General features: G+C 46.3%; 2 protein-coding genes across 2 annotated transcripts; both read right to left on the reverse strand.

Moving 5' to 3' along the window:
* Positions 1 to 1,960, reverse strand: LOC132348255 (isopentenyl-diphosphate Delta-isomerase 1-like). The gene is given in 1 exon segment (XM_059895715.1): positions 1 to 1,960. A coding segment is annotated over 1 exon segment (684 nt). The 5' UTR covers positions 848 to 1,960; the 3' UTR covers positions 1 to 163.
* Positions 1,961 to 2,152: 192 nt separating this feature from the next.
* IFNLR1 (interferon lambda receptor 1) lies at positions 2,153 to 26,484 on the reverse strand. Its single transcript, XM_059895726.1, has 7 exons — positions 26,383 to 26,484; positions 22,540 to 22,663; positions 13,421 to 13,605; positions 8,914 to 9,056; positions 7,238 to 7,397; positions 6,801 to 6,934; positions 2,153 to 5,802 (listed from the first exon to the last, which is right to left on the reverse strand). The coding sequence occupies exons 1-7, from the start codon at positions 26,438 to 26,440 to the stop codon at positions 5,014 to 5,016; spliced, it is 1,593 nt and encodes a 530-aa protein (XP_059751709.1). The 5' UTR covers positions 26,441 to 26,484; the 3' UTR covers positions 2,153 to 5,013.
* Between the last annotated feature and the right edge of the window lie 325 nt (positions 26,485 to 26,809).

Consider the following 26,809-nt stretch of genomic DNA (forward strand, 5'->3'; position numbering starts at 1 on the left):
TGTATGACACAAATCAAGAATACTCTTCCACACAAATTCTGGTTGTAAAGTATCAATATTTCCAATGAGAGTTCTAATGGGGAACCGGGTTTTTAAAAAATTCATCTTAAGTTTACTAAGTAGAGAAATTCTTTAGTACTTTAGTAATCATTCATCTCCACATCTACATTCTGTGTATTTTCTCATGGTCAACAAACTGATTCAAATGATTTAAGTTATCCCACCACCTAAAGAGAAAAGTCTCGGCAATAATTTGAAACCACGGAGTTATCTTAATTTCACCATGGGCTGCCTTTTCCAGAAGTTCTTCTAGTTCTTCCTTTGATACGTAACAATAGCTTTTAATCTCATTGGGATCTGGATTCAAGGTCACGTTCTTCTTCACAAACAAAATGTAATCAATTTCATGTTCTCCCCAGATACCATCAGATTGAGCCTTGTAATGAATTCGTGTTAGATAATTAATTTCTTCTGGAAGAACCTCTTCCATGGGAATTCCCAACTCGGCCTTTAAACGCCTCTGTGCTGCTCGCCTTACTCCAATTGCATTGTTTTCTTCAAGCTCTAGTGGATTATTTAAGGGATGACTACAGCAAGTATTCGTAAAACAACCTGGAAAGGTAATTTTAGCGTCTGATCTCTGCTAAAGCAGGAGCTTATTTTCAATGTTGAATAAGAAAACACTAAAAGCTCGATGCAATAATCCTCTCTCGATGTTCTCGTTCAGATGGCAGTTCTTCTTGGTCTCCGCCCCGATCCTCCGGTCGTTCTCGTCGATGAGGATGCACATCTCCGCCAAGAGCTGCACTTGCCGCTCGTCCAGCTCGTCAGTGCTCACCTCGGGCATCGCGGCCCAGCCTGCGCACCGACCCGGGGACCTCAGAAGACGACCAGCCGGAGGACGATACTCAGAAACCTCATTTAAGATGGAGTTGGGAGGACTGAAGGGAGAACTCTCAAGCTCTACTCTCGCTGTCAATTGCAGACTCAACAGAAAGAGACATACCTTTGCATCTCCAACAGGAAGAGGGTTACTATTTTACTACCCAGCAGGAGGAGGAATTTCTCTTTGCCTGGCAACAGCCTAGCCAATAAGAGACTGTTGTAACTCAGCCAATGAAAAGCACTACACTTCGAACTCCCAGTTTCCTCCAATAGACTCTGTGTTTATAATGGCCCCTCCCAACTAACCTCTTTTCCCCTATAAAAGAACATTCCTCTCCGTGTTCTCTGGACTTGCCTGTGGTTCACCATAGACTGCATGTCCCAAATTGCAATTCTTTGCTGTTCCTGAATAAACCCGTTTTGCTGGTAAAATAACAGGCTGTTTTATTTTTTTTTAGGTCTTCAGCTGTTACCTTGTGGGAGAATTGGTGGGACCTGGGAGACCCTCCCCAGTAGAGATCTACTGGAATGAGTTTGGGTTGCAAGGCCGCCACATAGGATTTTCTGTATCCTTCCATGGACCATTGTCGCAACAGGGTGAGCTGCCAGGGTGGTGGGTACAGCTCTGGCTTCATTGTAGCACCCTTCTCATGTACTCAGCTAGACGGATTCCAACTGCAAGTCCCTGCAGCTCCCTGGGAGGGAGTGGCTCTCTACACAGGACTGATGGGAGGTGGTGGATAAACCTCTCAGCTCCTGTCCCTGGCAGGGGAACAAATCTGGAGGGTCCAACACTGAATTCCCAAAGCTCCCTAGGAGGACTGAATCCTAGTTGCCCAGAGCCATGACCTGTTTGATTATGCATCTGGACTGGCTGCCTCCCCTCCGTCTCTTCCCACTCCCCTGTTGATGCTTCCTGGAATCGCTGCACTCTTTACACCCCCCAGTCCTCGCCTCTGGGTCTGCTGCTGGGCACCCAACCCAAGACCCTGTAGTCTCAACAGCGAGAAGGAGGTGAGGAACCTTTGAGAAATAAGAGCACACGCTCTTCCATTCGATTTTGCCTTTTTCTCTAAAAATAGAGCTCTTTATTTATAGAGCTCTTTATTTAAAACAGTTTAGGGTAGGCCCCAACAAACATTAGGAAATTATCTAAATACGACATAAACATAAAATAAAATTAGATGTCTAAATATGACATAAACATAATAAAATTAGATGTCTAAATATGACATAAAATAAAATTAGATGTCTAAATAGGACATAAACATAAAATAAAATTAGAAATAACTACAAATATCTTAGAACAATATATACTCTCCTCACTACCCTAAAGAATGGGAATGTTGCTTTCACCCAGGCATCACCCGCTCTGCCCCTGACATCTTTCATGCGTGGCCCTGGAGTTTCCACTATGCAGTTCCTGGCTTTTGGGGACGTGAAAGGGCTTTGTAAACAGTTCAGTGCTGAGCACACCTGACAAATGATAATATTGAATAGCATGCTCTTTCCTAAAGCTGCCCACGGTTTTTTGTTTATGACTTAATGACCATAAAGGAGCTGGAGTTTAGAATTAATAGAAAGCTCAGCCTCTGTCAGAAATTAAACTTTGAAAAAATGCTTAAGAAACACACAAGGTTTCAGAACAGAGATAAAGCGGTTCCTTCACACAAGCCTAAGACAATAGTGAGGATAGCTTTTAGTTATTTGGAATTTACTTCCACGAAGCAGCTCGGCTGGTTCCAGAAAGGACGCTGGGCTTGGTCTGGGTATTGTCCTGGGAACTGGCCCTGAGCCCCAGCCTTCCCCAGCTCCATGGCTCCAGTTTGTTCTTCCTCTTCTGTGCTCAATCATGGATGTGGACAAGCCTCATTGCAGGGAAACCCCTGCAGAAATGCATGTATGTGTGTGAGTCCCAGGAGTGGTGAAGGTCTCCTGCCAGCCTCGTGCCCCTTGGAAACCCTTGCCGAGACCTCGGTACTGTTTACATGGCCAAGGGAACAGGGGTTGGCCCAGCTGGCCAGAGACCGACAATCTCACCCTCAGAGACGTACACAGTAAGTCAACATTTTAGCTTCCTCGTTTGAAACAAAAGACAGGTGTTCAATTTAAAAAGGGGTTTGCGGGCTTCCCTGGTGGCGCAGTGGTTGAGACTCTGCCTGCCAACGCAGGGGACATGGGTTCGAGCCCTGGTCTGGGAGGACCCCACATGCCGCGGAGCAACTAGGCCCGTGAGCCACAATTACTGAGCCTGCGCGTCTGGAGCCTGTGCTCCGCAGCAAGAGAGGCCGCGATAGTGAGAGGCCCGCGCACCGCGGTGAAGAGTGGCCCCCGCTTGCCACAGCTAGAGGAAGCCCTCGCACAGAAACGAAGACCCAACACAGCCAAAAATAAAATAAATAAATTTAAAAAATAAAAATAAAAAAAAAATAAAAAGGGGTTTGCTAACGTTTTCTTTAGCAGTTGAAACTCCTAAGCACAATCTTACGTAGAGGGCCACTGGAGAAAATCAGGGCCCAGGGAGGCTGCTCTGGTTGCACTGGGGTGATCCTACAGCCCACGGCTCCCCCTGAGATTAAGACGCCTCCCGTGAAGCCCAAGGCCTTTTGGGAACACAGTTTGAGAACCCCTGGACCAGATGCCCTCGAGAAGCTTTTCCAGATCTTTCATTAATGTCCTACCTTCGCGTTGGCTTCAAAACAGCACAGCCCGGTGGATAAAATGCTTATGAAGATGCTTTTTACACAAATGGAGGAACTTAAGTCCTGGCAGGTGAAATGGCAGAGCCAAGGATTGTTCTGATCCCTCTGGTCCCTGCAGGGCCACAAAACTGACCAAACCTTGGTCTAACGAGTGAAGACTCAGCTCTGCTCATCCATATACTGGTGGGTGTAGGTTAATAAAGCTGTTGTTTGAGAACATCCATCACTACCCTCCGGTAAGGACAGTCACCTGTTTCCAGAAGACAGTGGTTTCTCAAAACTGGAAGAGGAAATGGGATGTCTTTACAACCACAATGGTCACCTAAAGGGTCTGAAGTGCTAAGATGGGGATCACAGGCCCAGGGGTCCGACTCCCTGCTGGGTTGCTACCCCACCACCAATGAATCAGACCCCCTAGAAGGTGGGCCATTTGGTATTTTCTTCGCTGGGAAAAGGGAGAGGGACCCTTGGCTGGGCTCCATCTTCTGAGAACTCAGTTTCCTGACCAGGAGGCAGGGGTCAGTGAGAGCAGGAGGCAGGAGAAAGACTAGAGGTGAGAACTCCAGTCACTCTGAATTTAGGGTCACAGGTGGGAGATGCCCAGCGGTCCCCTCAGCGTCTGGGTGGATGGAGAATCCTACCAGCCACCACGTGGTGAGTGCCAATGGTGTGGCAGGCATCACACGCCTCTGTCGGAACCCTCACCGTGCCCCAGGTGGGAGCTGTAGAAAGGAGACTCGGGTACAGAGAAGGAAGGTATCTCCCCTAAGGCCACACAACTGGGAAATGGCAGAGCTGGGATTTGGACCCAGGCCTCTTTGATAATGGCAACTGTGCAATGCATGACTCAGAGACTGGGATTTGAAGGACCATGCCCTTCCTCTTCCTCTCCAACACCCTCAGCCAACTGGATTTTTCTTCACTGGGGCCCACCCTAGGGGACTCAGAAATCAGGATGCCGAGCCTCGGGGAGGAGGGAGCCCAGCGGGTGCCTTTCTCCAGAAAGGCATGAGTCCTGCTACACTTGGTGTGCCTCCAGATTTCTTCCCTCCCCAAATCCAGATGGGCCCTTGTGCTGTCAGCCTTCAATGTCCCCTGTGACCTGACCTCGCCTCTTTCATGTTGTGCAGGGATGACTTTTCCAACTGGCCTGTCACCCCGGGGACAGTGGGGTGGTCTGACACGCAACCAACCTCTGACCTCCGCCCATCCCTGTCTCCACCCCTCTTGGCTCTCGGCCCAAAGCTGGCAGGTCACAGGACGGGGTGGCTTCTGACTGCTCAACCTGGCAGACACCTCTAGCTGGGTTCCCCGAGGTGCTGTAAGAACCCTCTGCTGCCCCAGCGATGGTGCTCCCAGGATTTCAAGTCTTGGTGGCATGCTGGGTCCCCAGAGAGCTCAGCAGCACCAGACTGGGAGGGACGGCTCACCTGGCCAAGTAGTGCCCCAGTGTCCTACCTCTGACCTCAATCCCCTGGAGGCTCTCAGCCCCGCAGCTGCCGCCACCGCTGTCCTCACTTTCTGATTCCCTCCCACCCTCTTCTTCCTCCTCCTCCTCCTCCTCTTCCTCTTCCTCGGGGCTGCTGTCCCAGCAGAAGGTCAGTGTCTGAAGAGAAACTGGGGGCTCCCTGGGGACCAGAATCAGCCCTGGCGATGGTAAGCCCCAGCTGACCCAGGAGGATGGGTTGTCTTTTGGGGGCTCTTCCAGGGAACTCGAGTCCTCGGAGAATTCGGGTGGTGGGAGAGGCTTCTGGAGCTCCTTCCCACCCGGTCCTCGGCCTGGCCTCTTCTTGGCCAAGTAGCCAGAAGACCCAGCCCCGTCCCAGGGGGAGGAGCCTGCAGCGCTGGCCCAGCTTCTGTCTGAAGAATCGCAAGCAGGGGAGCCTTCGACCTGGACCAGAGGAGTCCAAGGCCCTCCCGCCTCAGCATGCCCCGGGCTCTGGGCTTCCTGCCCCAGGAAGCGGGGTAGCTCAGTGTAGGGCTGGAAGCTGACACCTTCGTCCGTGTCCTCCTCATCTGTGTTCTCCTTGTCGTGCTTCTCCCCTTCAGCGCTGTCCTTCTCGGATCCCGCCTGGACGGTGGCTGGGGCCCTGACTCTAGGGGTCAGCCTGACCCGTCTGGTCAGCTCCTTTTGGGGACAGAGGATCAAGACATGCAGGCACTCTGGGCCACTGGGTTGAAAGGTTGCCCCGGGGTGTCTGTGTCCAGAGAGGTCCTGATTTGGGGAAAGGGGAGAAGAACAGAAAATTCAGCCTTTCCAGAAGAGTGACTGTTCTAATTTGGGTTCCCCTGGAAATAGACTCTGAGACAAGGCTTCAAATGTAAGTAGTGTCTTTGGGAAGTGATCCCAGGAAGTGTCAGCAAGGCATAGCAGCCAAGAGCGGGGTGTTATCAGGCAATTTACCCCGAGGGCAGCTGGAACTTAGCCCTGCCGGGGACACAGGCCTCAGAGCACCGTCGGGTGAGGCATGGAGGGGGTGGTGGCGGTGTGAATTCTCTGGCACGTGCAGCTGGTGATGTGCTCGGGCAGAGTGGACGCCAGAGGCCAGAGAAAGCCTCCAGGTTTCAGGTGCCAGCTGCAGGAGGTCGAGCTGGTAACTTACCACGTAATGGGAAGGCAGAGGGATAGGGCAAGGTGCAGACCCATCCAACACAGAGGCTGTCCTTCAGTTAGTGGGAATTCCCTGCAGGTCCCATATCCAGGAACGTTGAAACACTCCCGTGTGGCAGGGACTCTCAGAATCCATCCTCAAAGCCCCCACGGACCCGAGTGCCCACGGAGCCTCATCTACCACAGCCTCACTTTCCAGGCCTTCATCTGAACAAGTCTGACCTCTCCAGGCTTCCCCTGTCCCAGCTGGCCCCAGGTTCTAAGCAAGCGAGCTGGCAGACCGGTGGGGAAATTCCAGCGTCTTCCTGGGCAAGACTGACCCTCGGTTAGATTGTGAATCAAGTGCTGGGACCCTTTTAAGATGTCCCCTTTAGGTGCCACCCTCCCGCCTCCCCTCTGGGCATCTCTCCTGAGGCATATTTGCTATTTTAATTTGGTGCCAAAGGAATGAATTACTAATGGTGAAAATTTAGACAGGAAGATAGATGTTTCGCAGTCTGGGCCATCTTGATATTCTAGCTGAACTACCTCTAAGTCTAGCTCCACTTCCTTGCTCTTCGACAACCCTCCCTCTCTGTCGCACACCCCCAGATTTGCCATACCAGGGCCTGTGGCATCTTTGCCTGATGAAACCAGGGGTTCCCCCTGAAGCTCTTCCAGATCACAGGCCCTGTGACAACGACCAACAGCAGTGGCAGCAGAAGGGGTAGCAGCACCAGGAGTGCCCAGTTGGATCCTAGGAAGAAAAACATAATAACAACTAGAGAAGCAGGGGCTCCTGTCTATCAACGGCATCTGTGCTGTGGGCTTCACATACATTACCCTATTTAATCCTCATCAGAATAAACCCATCCTACAGAGTGTGGAAAGCAAGGTTCAGAGAGGTTATGTAAGCTGCCCAAAGATACAGTGAGTGGGGTGGAGCTGGGATTTTAATGGAGGTGAGTCTGTCTCTAGACTTGTGCTCTTAACCACCATATTATGAAGATCCTAAGGCCCAGGGGAAAAGTCCCCACCTCTGTACCACTTTTGCACCCACCTGGGGCCTCCAGGAAGAAGCAGGTGGGCTCAGAGAACTCGCTGTATTTAGGGTAGCCAAAGGTGTAGATAGTTCTGGCGCTGAGGCAGTGGTGTCCGCTGGTGTCTGGTTGGAGAGAAATCTGGACTGGCTGGCCATGGGGAGTGGCTGGAAACGGGGTCTGTTTGGAGAGAGAAGCAGAGGTGGGTGGACCTGCTGGGGGGCACTGGCTCCATGCAGCCAGGACAGGGCAGGGTTGGCAGGACACAGCTGTGACTCCTACACCTTTTCTTGCATTAAGGCTTAAGCTTTCAGGGAGCACGTCCCAACACTCTCTGGTTTCTCTTCCGCGGAGTTTCGAGGTAGAGATGGTCTGGGTTCAAAAGCAGCCCTGCCACTCAGGGTCACTCCCATGCACACCCCACCAGGGCCCACAGGCCCTCACTTTCAGGGACAGATGCCTCAGGCTTCCTACCCTCAGGGCGTGTCAATCAATTAGGGCGGGGGCGGTGGTCACTCAGCCATGACAGACACAGAAAACTCTAGGGCTGCCTGTCCAACACAGTAGCCACTGGCCACATGTGGCTCTTGAGCACTTGACGTGTGGCTGGTACCAACCGAGATGTGCTCTAAGTGTAAAATACACACCGGCTTTCATGAAAAAAGAACATAAAACATCTCAGTAATTTTTATATTAACTACATGTTGAGAAGAAAACATTCTATTGGATGAAATAAAATCTACTATGAAGATAAATTCACTTCTTTCTTTTTACTTAATTTAATGTGGAACACTTAAATGACACAATGTGGCCTGCGTTATGTTTCTACTGGACAGTGCTGGTTGAGAATATCTGTGAGGTTCTTGAAGGCGAGGACCACATCGGATGAAGATCTATCAATATATCTCTGGGATCCAGAGTGTGCAGGAGGTTAGGAGTGTGAGCGCTGGTTCAGTAAAAGACAGAATGGACAAGAACGGGGGTCCGTAGACTACATAAAGCTCCATCTTTTTTTTTAAATAGAGTTTTCCTGGAACACAGCTATGCCTGTTCATGTACCTATTTACTTATGGCTCCATTTGTGTTACAGATGGAGTTGAATAGATGTGACAGACGATAAGGCCTGCAAAGCCAAAAATATTTACTATCTGGCCAATTACAGAAAAAGTTTGCCAACCCCTGCCATAAATAAATATATACAGACATATGCACATGCATACACAGAAACAAGCCTGACATTGGATATACACCACATAGTTATTTGCGATCATCTCTGTGTACTTTTGGTTTCCTTCCTAGAATTTATCTGTATTTTCTAGGTTTTTTTTTCTAATGAATCTGGTGGCTTAACAAGTAGGCTAAGTAGGTTCTTGGAGCCTGTCATACTTCAGTCAGATTAAAAAAAAAAAAAAAGCTTTCATAATTTAAAAAAAAATTAGGTAGAAAACGGCTGTTTATTACCTGTAATGTGCAGGGGAAGGATGTCCTGAACTTGGCCTCTTAGGGGGAGGAGGGAAGAGGTGGGCCACAGGCCAATCACACTGTGCAGAGTCAAGGGGTGACTGCCAGGAGTGAGGGGTATGCAGGGAAGGCTTCCTGGAGGAGGCTTTCAGGGCTTGGAGGGTGAAGAGCACTGGGGTTTGGTGGGAGAATGAGGAAGGGGACCCAGCCTGGGGGCATGAAAGGGGTTTCTCACCTTATTCCTGGCCCCCTCTTTCCAGAAAGCCACCTCATAGTTCAGATCTGGTTGGGGCATGCAGTGGGGCAGCTCGTACGTGGCATTGACACTCAGGATCTCGTCTGTCCGGGTGAATACCAGGACAGGTGGGGCTGGCTCCACTGGCAGAAACAGAACAGGACCCATCAGGACCTTCTGGGGGCCACAGGGCATCCATCCCCCTGCCTCCAGGCAGGCCTGCTCCTCTCCCAGCCCAGAGACAGTTAACCTTCCTTTACTCGTGTCATCCCTTCCACTTGGGTGCCCTTCACATGTCACTGGTCTGTCAGCATCCTGCTCATTTGTATTAGTTTGTGTTGCTGCCATAACATATTACCATGAACTTAGTGGCTTAAATCAACACGGATTTATTATCTCTCAGTTCTGTAGATCAGAGTCTGGGTGGGCTTGATGGGGTCCTCAACTCTGGGTGGAAATCAAGATGTCAGCTGGCCTGGGCTCTTATCTGGAATTTTGGGGGAGAATTCACTTCCATGCTCATTCATGCTGTCAGCAGAATTCAGTTCCTTGTGGTTGTGAGGCTGAGGTTTATTTCTATGCTGTTGTTAGCTGGGACCCTCTCTCAGCTCCTGAAGGCACCTGCATTTTTTTTTTTTTTTTTTTTTTTTTAATTTTTGGCTGCGCTGCACAGCATGTGGGATCTTAGTTCCCTGACCAGGGATTGAAACCGAACCCCCTGCAGTTGAAGCACAGAGTCTTTATTGGACTGCCAGGGAAGTCCTGGCACCTGCATTTCTAATCACGTTGCCCCTTCATCTTCAAAGCAGAAACACCATGTTGAATCCTTCTCACACTTCAACTCTCTCTGATTTTCCCTTCTTCTGCCTCCAGCTGGAGAAAGTTCTCTGCTTTTAAGGGTTCATGGGATTAGATTGAGCCCATTTGGATAATCCAAGATAATCTCACTACTTTAACACCCATAAATTTAATTAAAATCCCTTTTGCCATGTAATAGTAACATTCAACATATTCAGAAGTTCAGGGATTAGAGCATGAATATCTTTGGGGGAGTCATTCTGTCTATCATGGTCCTCCCTCTGACTCCTTGAAATTCATGTCCCTCTCCAGTGCAACATACATTCTCCCCATCCCAAGGTACCCCAGGGTCTCATCCCATTACAGCATCAACTCAAGTTCTAAAATCTCATCATCTAAAGTATCTAAATCAGGTTCAGGTGAGACTCTGGGTACAATCCATTCAGTACAGCTCCTGGGACACAATTCCTGTCCATTTGTGGACCAGTGAAAATAAAGTACAAGTTATCTGCTCCCAATATAAGGTGGTGGGATAGGCGCTGGGTAATAGTTATAGACATTTTGGTTCAAACAGGGAGAAATAGGAGGTAAAAAAGAGTCACTGGGCTGAAGCAGTTTTGAAATCCAGCTACACAAACTGTACTAGGTTTTAAGGCTTCGGAACTACTTCTCCTTGGCTTTCAGCTCTGCTCTCTGGGCTCTTGGTTCCACCCTCTGAATCATCCTTCCTTTTCATGAAAGGTAGCAGGTATTTGCAGCTAAGTAGTTTTACCAGTCTGCTTCCTTCCAGTAGAAACTGGGGGACCAGTAGCCTTCTTTCTTTTCCTGTCCTCTCTGCCCCTTTTCGTTCAAGCTGGCAGTGTTTCTGCTGATATAAAATTCTCAAGAATTTTATGGGTCTCCTGTGGATGTCATGAGGACCCACTCCATTAGACAGAAGCCAGTTCCACAAATCTTTTTGAGATAAGCCCTTCTCTATTTTTGGCTTTAGCTGAGCTGGCTGAGGGATGACACTTCAGCTTTCTAGAGGCTCCTTGATTTGACTGAGGGGAACTGAACTGTGTGTCATACCCTTAAATCTCTTCAAAGAGCCTTTTTCTTGACTAAACACTTTGATCTTTCTGAGGTTTTAGTAAATGATTGTACAACCACACACTTTGCTGTTTCTCTACGTCACACTCTTGGCAGCAATTTCTTAATTTTAGTATCTTTTGCCATCTGGATAGGTTAAGAATTTCCCAAATCTTCAAGTCCTGGTTCCTTTTTGTTTAGGCTCTTTCCTCAATTTCTCTCTCTCCTCTTTGCATTTTGCTATGATTACCAAGAATAAACCAGGCCATGCCTTCAACACAACATTATCAAATCTCCTTGATAAATGTCCAAATTCATCATTTACAAGGTCAGCTTTCCACATACCGACAGGACACAATTTTGCTAATCTTTTTGCCAGTATATAAAAGGCATCCTCCTTCCTGAAATTTTCAATAACATGTTCCTCACTTCCTTCTGTGAGGCAGTGCTTTTAGTATCCATACTTCTGCTAACAGTCTGTTCACGATGATTTAAGAATTCTTGAAGGATACTTAGATTTTCTCTATGATGCTCCTCGCTTCCTTCCGAGCTCTCACTGGCAGAATCTTTTTTTTTTTTTTTTCTGGCAGAATCTTTAATGTCCATTTCTACTGACAGTCTGTTCGAGGTCATCTAGATTTGACTGATGGTTTGAAGATGGTGGGGGCAGTGACTTGGAATAAAGCGATGAGAGAAAATTAATACACCATTTTCAAGGTCCAGCTGAAATGCCACTTTTTCCATGCAGCCCTCCCTGAGTACCAGCCAGCAGGAGCTCTGGCCACACTGGTCATCCCTGTCCTGTGTTTGTGCTCAGGGAAAATGTGTGGCTTCCACAAGGTGCCACTACTTATGTGTTCAGGAAATATCCACTGGACACTGATATGTATTAAGCCCTGGGCAGGGAGCTGAGAGGAATGGGGAGATGAGGCCTCCATAAATCTTGACCTCAAAGAGTTGGAGGAAATTAGGGGGAAATGAAATACGTAAACTACCAAAACTCAAGAGAGAAAGTGACCAGGGTCACAGCTGAGGGCAGAAAAAGGCAGGAAGGGTCACTCAAGCTTGAGGTGTGCTGCAGGAGAATCAGAAGAACTTCAGGGAGGAGGAGGCAAAAAACAAAAGTAACCTCCTTTTTGCATCTTTCCCTCTATTGTTCTAATTCTTATTCCTATTCATCCAGCGTCTGCAGTGGTTCATCCATCATTCTTCTAGCCAGACAGCCTTTCTGCCTGCCTTCCCATCTTTCTTTTCCTTTCTATCCATCTATCCATCCTTCCCAACTATGCTTCTTTTCCTTCCCATCCACGCATCCTTCTCAACCATCCTTCCTTCTTCCTAAGCATCCTGTCTTCCTTTCTTTCCAATTGACATTTCTTCCTTCCTATCCATCCTGTCTTCCTATTCATTTATACTTTCTTCCTTCCTTGTATCCAGCCAATCAGCCTACTTTTCTACTCCTCCATCCTTCCTATCCATCCATTCTTTTCTTTCCATACATCTTTCCTTCCTGTTTTTCCTTTCTCCTTTGCCTCTCCTTCCCTTTTACCCTTCCTTCCCTTCCCAGGCAGCCAGCCTTCCTTCTGTACTCTCTACCCACTGATCCATCTGTCTGCCTTTCGTTCCTATCCTCCACTTCACCATCCATACTAGCTCCTTCATAGTAAGCATTTACCCATCCATCTAGCCTCCTCCTTCCCACTCATCCATCACTTCTTCCCCATCCTCTCCACACTTTCTTTCTTCTTACCCATGCATCCTTTTCCTCCTTTCGTCCAACCAACCAGCCAGCTTCCTCCCATCCAAATCATCTCTTCTTCCTTCTCTGCCATTCTTTCCTGCCATCCTTCATTAAATCCCTTCTTCATCCCCCTTCAAGCCCTATTTTGTCCTCAAACATTTCTAGAAGCCTGGGTGGTAAGTTACAGATCTCAGCTCCATAAGGCTATCGCCTGAGTATTTATCCTCTCCTCCTTACTCTTGACCTGACCAAGCACCTTGTCCAAGATCAGAAAGAGCCATTTCACATCCCATGTCCATCACTTACTAGCTGGCAAGTTCCTTAACTTCTGTGAGTCTTGCTTTATTTATTTTTTAAAAATAGGGTGATGAAAATGAACCCCACAGGTCTGTTATGAGGATTAGAAATAAAATACATTGGGGAAAAAAAGCACTCCCCTCACTCAATGTTAACACTGGTGATTTATGAAGGCTGTAAGCATGGGGAATGTTTTCCTCTCTATTTTTATCTCCTTCCCCCCCCCCCAAATTTCTACCATGTACAGAAATTACTACTGCAGCCAGAATTTTTAAAAATTGTTTCTTAAAGAGAGAGATTGAACATTAAAAAAGTAGGAATAAATATATAAAGTGCCTTGTGTGGTTCATGACCAAGGTTGTGCTCAAAAGAAGATCATGAACCTCATTAGGAGGAGGTACAAACTGAACTGCTGGGGCTGGTGGACTCCCCTAACACCCTGCCATGAAGTCAGGCTACTTGGACGTGGGCCAGGGCCCATGGCAGGTGGCCCCAGAGAGCTGCCCACTGCTTTGGGGAAGTGGGAGACAGATGGCTAGGATAGCAGCGCCTCTGAGCCAAGCTCCTGAGCAGACAGCCTCCCACAGGTCCCTCACTTACCTTCAAAAAAGTAATCCATGGACTTGGACTCCACCCAGGGCGACCTGGCTCTGGGAGAAACCGCTTGCACACGCCCCTTGAACTTGTTGCACAGGTCTTGTTTCTCCAGGCACATCAGAGAACACACTAGATCTTTGGTTCTTGCACACTTTTTTACTCTCCGCCACTTTGTGGGGGTTGCAGAGCTGAGGGAGGAGACAGGAGAGTGTGGGTCATGGATTCAGCCTCTTGGGGGTGAGGAAACTTAGAGAACACGTGATCACTCGTCCCTCCATCCCACCTGATCGTCCATCCATCCATCTGTCCAGCCAGCCAGCCATCGGCTGAGACAGAATGAGAACAGTCCAGTTAAGAGCTCGGGCTCTGGAATGATAGACAAGGGTGGGAACCCTGGCTCTGCCCCTCACTAGCTCTGGGACCTTAATGCAGGTCACTGCCCCTAAGCCTCAGTCTCCTCATCTGTCATGGCTCCCCCACAGGGTCGTCATGCTAGTAACCGTTTTCCACGCGTTTATTCATTCAGGCATTTATGGACCCCCTGCTGTGTACCAGGCACGGTGCCAGGTGCTATGTGGATGTCAGAGGGGAACACACAGGTCCATGACTACAACCTCCTGAGAACACTGAGGTCCAAAGGAGGGACCTGCTTGCTGGGAATTATTCTTGGGGAATCAGCAATTCATGACAGACAGGTCCTGCCCTCGGAAACTTACACTCTGGAGGGAGGGGATGGGAGACCATCACCACATCAACAAGATAAATCCAGGAGCTGGTAAATGCAGTGATCATAGGGTAGTGCGGGGGTGACTGCTCTCTGAAGGCGGCTCAGGAAAGGCCAGGAAGATAGTGCTGAAGCTGAGGCCGGGATGCTGAGAAGGGAGCCAAGAGAAGGCCTGGGGGAAGGAAACGCAAAAGCAAAAGCCTTGCGATGGGAAGGGACTTGATCTGTCCAGACAAAAACAAGGCCAGGGTGGCCAAAGCCCAGTGGACAAGGCCGGGAGAGGGTGGACAAACTGGACGTGAGGGTGGAGGGGGGTGGGCAGAGCAGGCAGGGTCTTGCCATCTTGGCAAGGGGTTCAGATTTTCTTCCAAGTGTCATAGGAAGCTATCAGAAGGTTCTGAAGAGAGGAACTGAGGTCATCTAATTTATGTTTTTAAAATATCACTCTGATAAACCAGCTAGGAGACTGCAGCAGTGGTCCAAGAGAGAATGGTGGGTGAGATGGCAAGAAAAGGTTGGATGTAGGACGCATTTTGGAGGTAAAGCTGATGAGACTTGCTCATGGATTGGACGTGGAATGTGAGGGAAAGGAGAAATGAGGACTCTTCCTGGGTTTGGAGACTGAGCAACAGGTGACCAGAAAAGGCTGAGATACAGGTAGGCAAAGAGAACAGATCTGGGGGAAGAATTCCCCTGTTTTGTGCTTTGGTGAAGTTATACTAGGTAAACATCAACGAAAAAAGGAACTGGTACAGGCATATTAATATGAGACAAAATAGAAACTTCAAAGTCCAAAGCGTTAGTAAAGGTGAAAAGAACCACTACACAGTAGTGAATGATTCTACTTACCAGGAAGATATAAAAATTCTAACTTATATGTGCCTATTAAATAGCTTCAAACTATATTCAGCAAAAATAGATAAAACTACAGGAAGAAAAAGAAAATCCACTATTACAATGAGAAATTTTTAATATATCTCACTCAGTAATCAACAATTGAATAAAGAAAAATTATTAGTACATATGTTAAAAAAATGAACACCATAATTATCAAAGTTCGTCTAATGAACGTATACAGAACAAACAAGAAACTGGTTGAGCCACATACGAACCCTAAACAAAATATTATCAAAAATATTAACAAAAATAAAGCAACTCTCAAATTTCAAAGAATAGGTATCTCTCAAACTATTTCCTCTGACTGCAAATAATCCAGTTAAAAATCATTAACAAAAAGAGAACTAAAGGAAGTTTGAATATTTTAAAATGTTTTAAAATGACTCATGGATCAAATATTTGCAAATGATGCAACCAACAAGGGATTAATTTCCAAAATATACAAACAGCTTATACAACTCAATCAAAAAGACAAACGACACAATCAAAAATGGGCAGAAGACCAAAATAGACATTTCTCCAAAGAAGACATACAGATGGTATGAACAGGCACATGAAAAGATGCTCAACATCTCTAATTATCGAGAGATGCAAATCAAAACTACAACAAGGTATCATCTCACACCAGTCAGAATGGCCATCATCAAAAAGTCTACAAATAATAAATGCTGGAGAGGGTGTGGAGAAAACACGACCCTCCTACCCTGTTGGTAGGAATGTAAATTGGTGCAGCCACTATGGAGAACAGTATGGAGGTTCCTTAAAAAACTAAAAATAGAGTTCCATATGATCCAGTAATCCCACTCCTGGGCATATATATGAAAAAGACCAAAACTCTAATTTGAAAAGATACAGGCACCCTAGTGTTCATAGCAGCACTACTGACAATAGCCAAGACATGGAAGCAACCTAAATGTCCATCAACAGACGAATGGATAAAGAAGATGTGGTATGTATGTATGTATGTGTGTGTATATATATATATACGGGAATACTACTCAGCCATAAAAAAGAATGAAATAATGCCATCTGGGGCTTCCCTGGTGGTGCAGTGGTTGAGAATCTGCCTGCCAATGCAGGGGACACGGGTTCGAGCCCTGGTCTGGGAAGATCCCACATGCCGCGGAGCAACTGGACCCGTGAGCCACAACTACTGAGCCTGCGCCTCTGGAGCCTGTGCTCCTCAACAAGAGAGGCCGCGACAGTGAGAGGCCCGCGCACCGCGATGAAGAGTGGCCCCCGCTCGCCGCAACTAGAGAAAGCCCTCGCACAGAAATGAAGACCCAACACAGCCAAAAATAAATAAATTAAAAAAAAAAAAAAAAAAAAAAAAGCCATCTGCAGCAACATGGATGGACCTAGAGATTATCATTTTAAGTGAATTAAGTCAGACAAAGACAAATATCATATGATATCATTTATATGTGGAATCTTAAAAAAATGATACAGAAAAAAAAAATTAATTACATGGGACTGAGTGAACTGATGAGGATGAGTATAATTTTTGTGACTTTCTGTCTGAATTAAAAAAAAAAAAAATCCCACAAGGACTCAGAGGCAAAGAATATACAAATCAATTTTCACTGCAAAGTAAAGGAGCTGTTACAGTGGAGGATTACTGGACTGAATGTCAATATTATGACATAGTATGAGTGTGTTTCATGTTTGGTAATTGCAATCATTGTTGCTTTTGTTGTGGTCATCCATGTACAATGCTTAGTGTCAGTCTATTTATCTCTTGTAAAAATAAAATACAGTGTGTGTGTGTGTGTGTGTGTGTGTGTGTGTGAAAAATAAATAAATAAATAAATAAACCCAAAAAAAGACAGTGAAAAAAATAAAAAAAATAAATAAAAATAAACCACAAACAAAAAACCCAGTTTTAAAATAGTCAAAGGACTTGAATAGACATTTCTCCAAAGAAGATAGACAAATGACCAATAAACATATGAAAAGATGCTCAACATCATTAGCCATCAAGAAATACAAATCAAAATGTCAATGAGATATTACTTTACACCCATTAGAAGAGCTACAATAAAATTTTAAAAAATAAATGTCAGGGAAGATGTGGAGAAAGTGGAAACCTCATGTATTGCTGGGAATGTAAAATGGTACAGCTGCTGTGGAAAACAGTTTGGCGATTCCTTGAAAAGTTAAACATAGAAGTATCATATGGCCCAGTAATTCCATTCCTAAGTATAAACCCAAAAGAATTTAAATCAGGGACTCAGTGCCAATGTTCAGAGCAGCATTATTCACAATAGTCAAAAGGTAGAAACAATCCAAATGTTCATTAACAAATGAATGGATTAACAAAATGTGATATATACATTTAATGTGATATACAATTAAATATCTTACAGCCATAAAAACAAATGAACTTCTGACACATGCCACAGTATTGATGAACCTTGAAAACATTATACTAAGTGAAATAAGCCAGACACAAAAGAACATATACTGTATGATTTCACTTATAAAAAAAAAAAAATGATGCAAACTTATTTACAAAACAGAAATAGACTCACAGGCACAGAAAATAAATTTATGGTTACCAAAGGGGAAAGGGGACTGGGGAGGGATAAATTAGGAGTTTGGGATTAATATATACACACTACCATATATAAAATAGATAAACAGTAAGGTCCTACTGTATAGCATAGGGAACTATTTTCAATATCTTGTAATAACCTATAATGGAAAACAATCTGAAAAAGAATATATATATGTATAACTGAACCACTGTGCTGTACACTTGAAACTAACACATCACTGTAAATCAACTATACTTCAAACAAAAAGACAGGAGACTCAAAAATCACACATTGGAAAATAAAATAAAATGACTCATGGATCAAAGAAAGAATTATGATGGAAGTTAGTAGATCTCTAAAATTGAATGATCAAAAATATAATACAAATAAAAATTTATGAGATGTAGTTAAGCATATAGCTTTAAATATTTATAACAGAAAATAAGGAAGGATAGAAATTAATAAGCTAAGTGATCAACTGAATGAGTCAGAAAACGCATGCTAAAAACATATCCATGAACAGATTGAAACTGTAAACTACTACTTCAAAATGGATTATAAAAGACATTTTTAAATAATATAAGACATGGAAGAACAACACAAAACAGAATCAGAGAAACTCAGAAAGGAGATAACAGAACACAGGAGTCAGATAAGAAACAACAACAACCACATTTCATAAACTAAGAATAAATTAGAAGAACTATAAGAGCAAATTAATACAGCAGATAATGCCTTAAAAGAAACAGAAAGTGAAAAGAGAGAAAGTTTCAAAAAATAAAAGAGAACTGAAATGTAAATGCTAAAGTTTGAAAACTTCTAGAAGAAAGCACAGAAGAGGATCTTCGTGACCTTGAGTCAAGCAAACATTTCTTAGGACACCGAGAGAAAAGAAACCTGATGTGTTAGTCTGCCAGGGCTGCAGTGACAGAATGCCAGGCTTGGGGGCTTACACCACAGAAATTTCTCTCTCTCACAGTTCTGGAGGCTGGAAGTCCAAGATCAAGGTGTCTGCAGGTTTGCTCTCTCCTGAGACCTCTCTCAGGAGATGGTTACCTTCTCTCTGTGTCCTCACCTGGCCTTTTCTCTGTGTGTGAGCAGCCCTGCTGTCCCTCTTCTCATAAAGGCACTAGTTCTATTGGATTAGGGCCTCACCCTTAGGACCACATTTAATCTTAATTACCTCTTTAAAGGCCCCATCTCCAAATACAGTCACTTGGGTGTTAGGGTTTTAACATATGAGTGACTAAGGGGGGGAACACAATTCAGTCCATAACAGGGAATTATGAATTAAGCTGCTATGAAAGTTCATGTACAAGTCTTTGTATGGACATATGTTTTCATGTCTCTTGGATAAAGATCTAGGAGTAGAATCTGGGAAACTCGGTAACTGAATGTGTAACTTTACAAGAAACCATCAAGCTGTTTTCCAAAGCGATTGTACCATTGTAGTTCCCATCAACAATATATAGTCAGTGTCCACAGGGGATTGTTTCTAGACCCCCCCCCCCCGGAGATACAGAAACCTGTGGATGTTAAGGTCCCTTATATAAAATGGTCTCGTATGTGCATATAATGTATGCACATCCTCCCATGTACTGTAAATCATCTCTAGATTACTTATGATACTTAATACAATGTAAATGCTATGTAAATAGCTGTAAATACAATGCAAATGCTATGTAAATAGCTGCTAGTGTGTGGCAAATTCAAGTTTAGCTTTTGGCACTTCACAGATTTCTTTTTCTTTCTGGATTTAAAAAAAAATTTTTTTTGATCCATGGTTGGTTGAATCTGTGGCTGCAAAACCCCAGAATATGGAGGGCCATCTCCATGAGAGTTACTCCACATGTTTGTCTATGCTTAGTATCATCAGACCTTTTAACTTCAACCATTCTAGTGAATGTGAAGTAGTATTTCCTTGTAGCTTTAATTTGCACTTCCCTAATGACTAATGACGTTGAACATCTTTTCATGTGCTTATTGGCCATTTATATATCTTCTTTTGTGAAGTGACTATTCAAATATTTGGGGGGTGATTTGTCTTCTTATTTTTGAGATGTAGGAGTCCTTTATTTTGGATATAAGTTCTTTGTCAGTGTATATACTATGAATATATTTTTCTCAGTGGCTGGCTTTTTCATTTTCTTTGGGCTTTTTTTTTTTTCTTTTAAAGAACAAAATTTTAAATTTGGTGAAATCCAGTTTATCAGTATTATTGACTAAATTGTTTACACACATCTCCCACCCAATTCATATGTTGAAGCCCTAATACCCATGTGACTGTATTTGGAGATGGGGCCTTTAAAGAGGTAATTAAGATTAAATATGGTCCTAAGGGTGAGGCCCTTATCCAATAGGACTAGTGCCTTTATGAGAAGAGGAAGGGACACCAGGGCTGTTCTCACACAGAGAAAAGGCCAGGTGAGGACACAGAAGGTGACCATCTCCTGAGAGAGGCCTCAGGAGAGAGCAAACCTACTGACACCTTGATCTTGGACTTCCAGCCTTCAGAACTGTGAGAGAAAAACTTCTCTTGTTTAAGCCCCCAGTCTATGATATTTTGTTATGGCAGCCCTAGTAAATGAACACAGATTTTGGTACCATAAGTGAGGTGCTAATGTAACCAATATCTAAAATTGTGTTAGTAGCTTTGCATCTGGGTAACAGAGGCTGAAAGAGTTTTGAGGTTCATGTGAGAAAAAGCCTAAATTGCCTTGAAAAGACTGTTGGTCAGAATATAGATGTTAAAGGTGATTCTGGAGTGATCCCAGATGGAAAGGAGGAATGTCTTATTGGAAACTGGAAGAAAATTGATCCTTGTTATAAAGTGGCAAAGAACCTGACCGAATTACGTCCTAGTGTTTTATGGAAAATCAGAAGTGGAAAGTGATGAACTTGGATACTTAGCTGAGGAGATTTCTAAGCAAAGTGTTGAAGATGTGACCTGGTTTCTCCTTACTGCTTATAGTAAAATGAGAGAGGAGAGAGAGAGATAGAAGGAATTGTTAAGCAAAAAGGAACCAGAAATTGAAGATTTGGAAAATTCTCAGCCTATGCATATTGCAAAAAATGAGAAAGCGTGTTCTGGAGAGAACACCAAGGTTGCGCTGGAAAATCATTTGATAAGGAGATCATGGGTGCGACTCACGGATTTAATCAGCCACCTCAGCAGAAGCCAGGAATAGATATGGGATTATTACATGTATCACCCTAATTCTGTTCACTGAAAAGATCTCAAAGCAATAGTTCAGTAGTGATCAGACAGCTACACAGACTGTGTTCTTTAAAACCATTTCTCACCGAATGGAGACATGGCTGATTTCAGGTTTTAGGTCAGGAATTGTGCAAATGAGTCTGGAACATCTTTTCGCAACAGATAGCAATAAAGATATCATGACTTACTAGGGTCAAATTCAAAGGACTCAGGAGCCAACCTGAAGAGACATTCACGGGCTAAAGATGAGACAATTCAAGCTTCAATGAGTAGAATAAATTGCAATGAATTGAAACCATCACATACGTTTAACTACTTGAGTTCGTAATGATAATAAAAAAACAAGTCAATCACCTTTGGGACATGATAGGGAACAAGTTCGTTATCTTGAAAACTGGTAAATTAAAGGAAAAAAATTCAAGCATTTATTCTGTCTTGCCTACATGAATAGTACCACTGAATATCAAACACTACATGAGAGGAAGCATCTCTTTATAAAATTAATTCCAGCTAATAAATGAAAAAATACCATTAGAATATCATGGTTTTGGAATCCTCGCAGGTGTTTCAGAAGTGTAAAAGGAAAGGAAAATATCATAAAGGTCCAGAGGTTAGGCTTTCAATTCTTTCATCAATTTATCCCACCTCCGCTATGCCCAGCTGTGTGGCTTTGAGCAAAATACACTCTCAGTGCTTCAGTTACCTCCACTGTAGAGCAGAGTCACTGAATCCTTCCTCGTAGGGCGGTGTGGGATTAAATACGTTTCATGTATGGACACAGTGCAGACACAGAGCAAACACACGGGCCGTGTTAGGTATTGGTATTTCCTGCCTCCTGATACAGTTCTATACCATTCTTTCTTTTGAAAGCTCTCTCACAGTCTGTCCTTTCCCAAGCCAGGCCCCCATCACTCACATCTGGATGCTACAGATGGAGGGACTGTAATAGAACAGGAAGAGCACAAGCTTTGGGGTCAGACAGACTTGGGTTTTTCTTCTGGTTCCATCACTGGCTTCCTTGGGCAGGTCACAGCACCTCTGAGTTGTTTCCTCACCTCTAGAACAGGGGAAATGCAGGACCTACCTGGTGATACTGGGAGGAAGAAGGGAAATGCTCATGCAAGGCTCCCAGGACTCAGCCTGGCACAGGGTGGGTCCTGAGTACGTGGCAGTTCCTGCTTCCTCCTTCTCACCAATTCTAGATTAATCCTCCTGAGTATCTGCTTTCATTAGCTTACTCTCTTACGAAAGAACTTCAGATGATTTCCATCTATGTGCAAAGATGGCAAATCTGCTTTCATTTGCAAATTCCTCTGCATCAGCAGCGGCTGCCTGGGCTGCCAAGTTCAGAAGGATTCCAAGGCTCCGTGCAGGCTCCGTGGGGAAAAGGGTAATCATCTAGCGATGCCTAACACAGCTCTGCGAGAGATACACCTGCCTCCCTTATCTGCTGGAATGCCAAGCACCTCATCCAGGCCCTAAAGAATTCCCTCACTGGGCCCTCACAGCTCCATCCAAGCCCTGCTCTGACTTTTCTCAAAGACCTGCCCCCACTCCCGGCAGGTCTTTCACCTGGGCGCTGTTCTCCATTCAGCATGATCCCTACCTCCAGAGCTTTATCAAACGCCCTCTTCCAATACCTGCTGCAGGCCGTCACCCGTGGACACAGAGAACCAAGCCCCTCCAGCCCCTGCCCACCTCCTCGGTCTCCCCCTACCACCCCACCAGCCCGGAGGCGCCCCTCCACCTTTGATAGGCCACAAAATAGGTCATGTTCTGGGGATTGCCAGGTCCTGGGAGCCACGTCAGGTACACACTGAAGTTCCAGGAGAGCAGCGTCACGTTCTGGGGAGGGGCCAGATGGGGCCTCCCTGTGGGGGAGAAAGAGGTCATGAAGTCTGGAGCCATTCCGAGCAGCGCGGGCGGGCAGTTGGGTGCTCAGCGAGTTTAAGAACCAGGAGTTATCTGGGGTGGCTGAAGCACAGGGGGCGTGATGTAGGCTGGGAAGCTGGGGTGTGGGATTCCAGTCACAGCCATGCCACCAACTGGCTGTACTGCAGCTCCTTCCCCTCCTTAGACCTCAGCGGCCCATCTGTGACACGATGGGAAGCCCACCCTGGCACCTGAGGGTTCCGGCAAAACAGTGCAGCACAGGACCATCTAATAGATTCCTGGACTCCAGGAGGGAACGGCCCTGAGGGTGTCAAGGAGCAGAGGCTCTGTCTTGTTCTCAGCCATGTCCCCAGAGCCTGCCTGCAATGGTCCCTGGCACATAGTAGGTGCACAATAAAAATCTGTTGAGTGAATGAATGAATACTGTGATGACTTGGATTATTCCCAAGGTCTCCTAACTGGTCTCCCTGCTTCCAACCTTGTGTCCACAATCCATTTTCCATATAGTAGCAAGGGTTAAAATGAGAGTCACATCATGTCACTCTTTTGCTTTAAACCTCCAGTGGCTTCTGTTTCATTCAAGGTAAAATCCAAAGTCTTTACAATCACCCACAAGACCCTACTCTATCCAACCCATGACTCCCCTTGCTGGCTCCTCTCCAGCCATGCTGGCCCTTTCCTGTTCCTAGAGCACGCCGGGCACACTCCCACCTCTAGGCCTTTTCACGAGCTGTTCCCTCCGCCTAGACTGTTCTCCCCCTGGATATCCATCTGGCTCACTCCTCTGCTTCCTTCACATCTTTGCTCAGATGTCATTGTCCCAGTGATTCTTTCCCTGACCACCTCTAACTGGCCCCTACTTCCCTCCTTGGCACCTCCTCCTTCTCACTGCTAACCCTCATCTTCTGAAATATGCATCTGATTACACAGCTGCCCAGCTTCTGCCCTTCCCTTGTCCTCAGAATAAAGTCTATGCTCCTTATCAGGATACGTGAAGCCCTGCCCAGCTTGGCCTGGCTGGCCCATCTCGTTGACCTCTTCCTGACAGCTCACCGACACACCTCACCAGCCTGCTCACCTACATACGTCACCAGGCTGCAGCCAATCTTCCTTCTCGCCCTTCTCAAACCACCTCATTCTTCTGTGTGTCTTTGAACCCAGGTGTCTTTGACAGCGTGGTATTCACCATCTAATCTTTTAAAGACTTGATTCAAACGTCACTTCCTGACATCTTTCAGAGGAGTCTTCCTGACATCTTTCGGAAGTGGTGGTGATGCTGCTGATAATAACAGCAGCTAATGTGTGTTGTGCCCTAACTATGTGCCAGGCACTATGCAAAGCACGTTACCTGCATTTTCTCCTGCAATCCGCCCCACATCCCTAGGAGGTAGGTACTAATTATGATCATCACATTACAGATGAGGAAACTGAGGCCCTGTCAGCTAATAAGTTGTAGAAACAGAATTCCAATCCAGGCCTAGCCAACCCCAAAGTCTGAGGTTTTTTTGTTTTTCTTTTTAACATCTTTATTGGAGTATAATTGCTCTACAATGGTGTGTTAGTTTCTGCTTTATAACAAAGTGAATCAGCTATACATAAACATATATCCCCATATCTCCTCCCTCTTGCGTCTCCCTCCCACCCTCCCTATCCCACCCCTCTAGGTGGTCACAAAGCACCGAGCTGATCTCCCTGTACCATGCGGCTGCTTCCCACTAGCTATCTATTTTACGTTTGGTAGTGTATATATGTCCATGCCACTCTCTCACTTTGTCCCAGCTTACCCTTCCCCCTCCCCGTGTCCTCAAGTCCATTCTCTACGTCTGCAAAGTCTGAGTTCTTGATCACACTTCCTCCCCTAGGTTCTCATGGGGCCTGTTCAGCCTTATTCTTCCAACATCTATGGATCATTATTGGTCAAAGACATCTATTGATCACTGCGTGCCAGAGGTTTCAGAGAGGACTACAACTCCTCTCCTGCCCTTTAGGAGCTCATGGTCCCGTGGAGAATGCAGTGCCTTGAAGTGTCGCGTGGGCCATGAGGGAAATCCACACAGGTTATAGAGCGGCATCAGGGACGGAGGGCCCTTTCTGCTGATGGCTCTCAGCTCGGCTCCACACCCCTGGCCTTTTAGACCAGCCCATCCTGTGTCCTCTAGCTGGGACTGCATCACCAGGATGCGGATGCCGACAGCCCTCCCAGCTTCTGGACGTCCTAGCAGGTGGCTGGCACGAGGCCAAAGTCTGTCTACAATCGTCTTATTTGAGGACGGGCCTCAATGCTGAGCTTGGCCACAGTGGAGAAACAGCAGCTAGAGTAGTTGCCTCCTAATGAGCCTTCGAAGGGTGCCAGGCGCCGGCGTGAAACTTTATACACAAAACCTCATTCAATCCTCAGGACAAACCACCCTGTGGGGTAGGTGTCATTCCCTTCCACGGAAGGCACTAGGCTCGGGTACAGATGGTGAATAATTTGCCTGAGGCTACACAGCCAGTATGTGTGCGAGCCAGGATTAGAACCTGGATCCCGCTGCGCTTCACCCTAAACCTTCACACCACAGTTTGTGTTGTGTACACTAAATATTCCTCGGGTGTAAGGATAGCTAGGTCTAGACAGCAAAACTATTGAGTTTGATGGTGAAAAAGGGGTACAGAGGACCCCCTCCTCTCCTCCCCGCATAGGTACACTGTCCCTCATCAGCTGCAGTAACACTGCTGCGAAGGTTCCAGGGGCTGGGGCATCCCTGAGCTGACCTGGGTGGGTGGACCGCCCTGTACCAGCTGCCCATCCCACGGCCAAAGCTGGCCATGCTCACTTCAGCTTGTCTTCTCTGTTCTGTGTGTCTCACCAATGCCTTCCTTCTTGGCTAATTCCCCTTAATTGCTCTGAGCCTCAGTTTCCCCCTCTGAAACGGGAGGAAATAATACCTATCTTCTAGGACAGTTGGGTTGTGATGCTAAACTAGAATAATGTGGTGCCCAAGAAGTTGCTCAAACAAATGCTGGCTTTTAACTTTAGTATTAGATGATGTCCAAGGGCCCTTCTAGCTCTTAAATTATTAGTCTAAGACTAGGGACATATCCTGGGGACATTTTGGTGTTCTTCTCCCTGGATTGGTTGGGGTTTGGTGGTTGGTTCCTATCCCAAGGTATTTTGAACCCTGTCACCTTATTTACCAGTGAGAGCTCAGAAAAAAAGGTGGCTTGTTAGAATGACAGCACGGCATGGGCTAAGCTGGCACTCCTTCCCCTCAGGCCTGGGTGGAACTTCTGACACCCCGAGTCGGGAGGAAGGGGAGGGCAGGGCACTTCTGCTTGATTTCCCCGACTAGTCAGGGTCTGTGATATTAATGCAGCGGATAGGGCTTTTAGGAAACCTTAAAAAGCACTTTATAAACAAAGGCAGCTGACTTTTGAACGGCCACTATCTTTTTTCCTGTTCGTTTGAAGCTGACCTGGCATTAGGAAGCTGGATCAGTTCCTTCCCGGAAAGGAATTTCAAAGACCCGGGTCTGTTTAGTCCTCAGAAAAAGAAAACTGGTGGTGGGTGGGCTCTGCTAATTCGCACGGGTTGCAGCGCACAGACTGATGCCCAAGGCACTCCCTCCCCGGAGCTCTGGGTCGGAAGGTGGGTGCGGACCGGACCGGATGGAGCACCCCGCGGCCCCGCGCCCACCCCGCGGCCCCATGCCCTTACCTGGAGCGGACTGCAGCAGGCACAGGAGCAACGGGGCCCACCGCCGGGCCCCGGTCATACCGGTCCTCCTGTGGCCCAGGGTGGGACCAGGTCCCTCCTCCAGGCCCACCCAAGGCAGGTGACGCGACTGGCAGCCAATGGGAGGCCGGGCCGCGGGCCCGCCCCTCCGGGGCCAGGACTGGGAAGCTCCCGGGGCTTCCCTTGCGGCGGCCCCGCTCAAACCCTCCGGTAGCTCCCAGGGCCTCTACTTCATTTTGTTCTGCCCGATCCCGGGGGTGGGAGGTGAGGGGGAATCAGTAAATCCGTGTATGGAGGGAGGGGAGAAGAGGAAAACTGTTTATTATTAATAATCACAGTTAGGAATTCCAATACGAGACTTTTAACAGGACAGACGAGTTCAGGGCCAGTTTAAGAACACCATTGGCTG

Source organism: Balaenoptera ricei, chromosome 1, assembly GCF_028023285.1.
Source record: "Balaenoptera ricei isolate mBalRic1 chromosome 1, mBalRic1.hap2, whole genome shotgun sequence".
Taxonomy (NCBI): domain Eukaryota; kingdom Metazoa; phylum Chordata; class Mammalia; order Artiodactyla; family Balaenopteridae; genus Balaenoptera; species Balaenoptera ricei.

Bases quoted from the DNA above. Each gene is read 5' to 3' on its own strand.
- IFNLR1 (XM_059895726.1), bottom strand. From the start codon at position 26,440: ATGACCGGGGCCCGGCGGTGGGCCCCGTTGCTCCTGTGCCTGCTGCAG. The intron at 22,664-26,382 runs GTAAGGGCATGG...TCTCCCCCACAG, and splicing joins CCTGCTGCAGTCCGCTCCAG to GGAGGCCCCATCTGGCCCCT. The intron at 5,803-6,800 runs GTATGGCAAATC...TCCCCAAATCAG, and splicing joins CAAAGATGCCACAGGCCCTG to GACCTCTCTGGACACAGACA.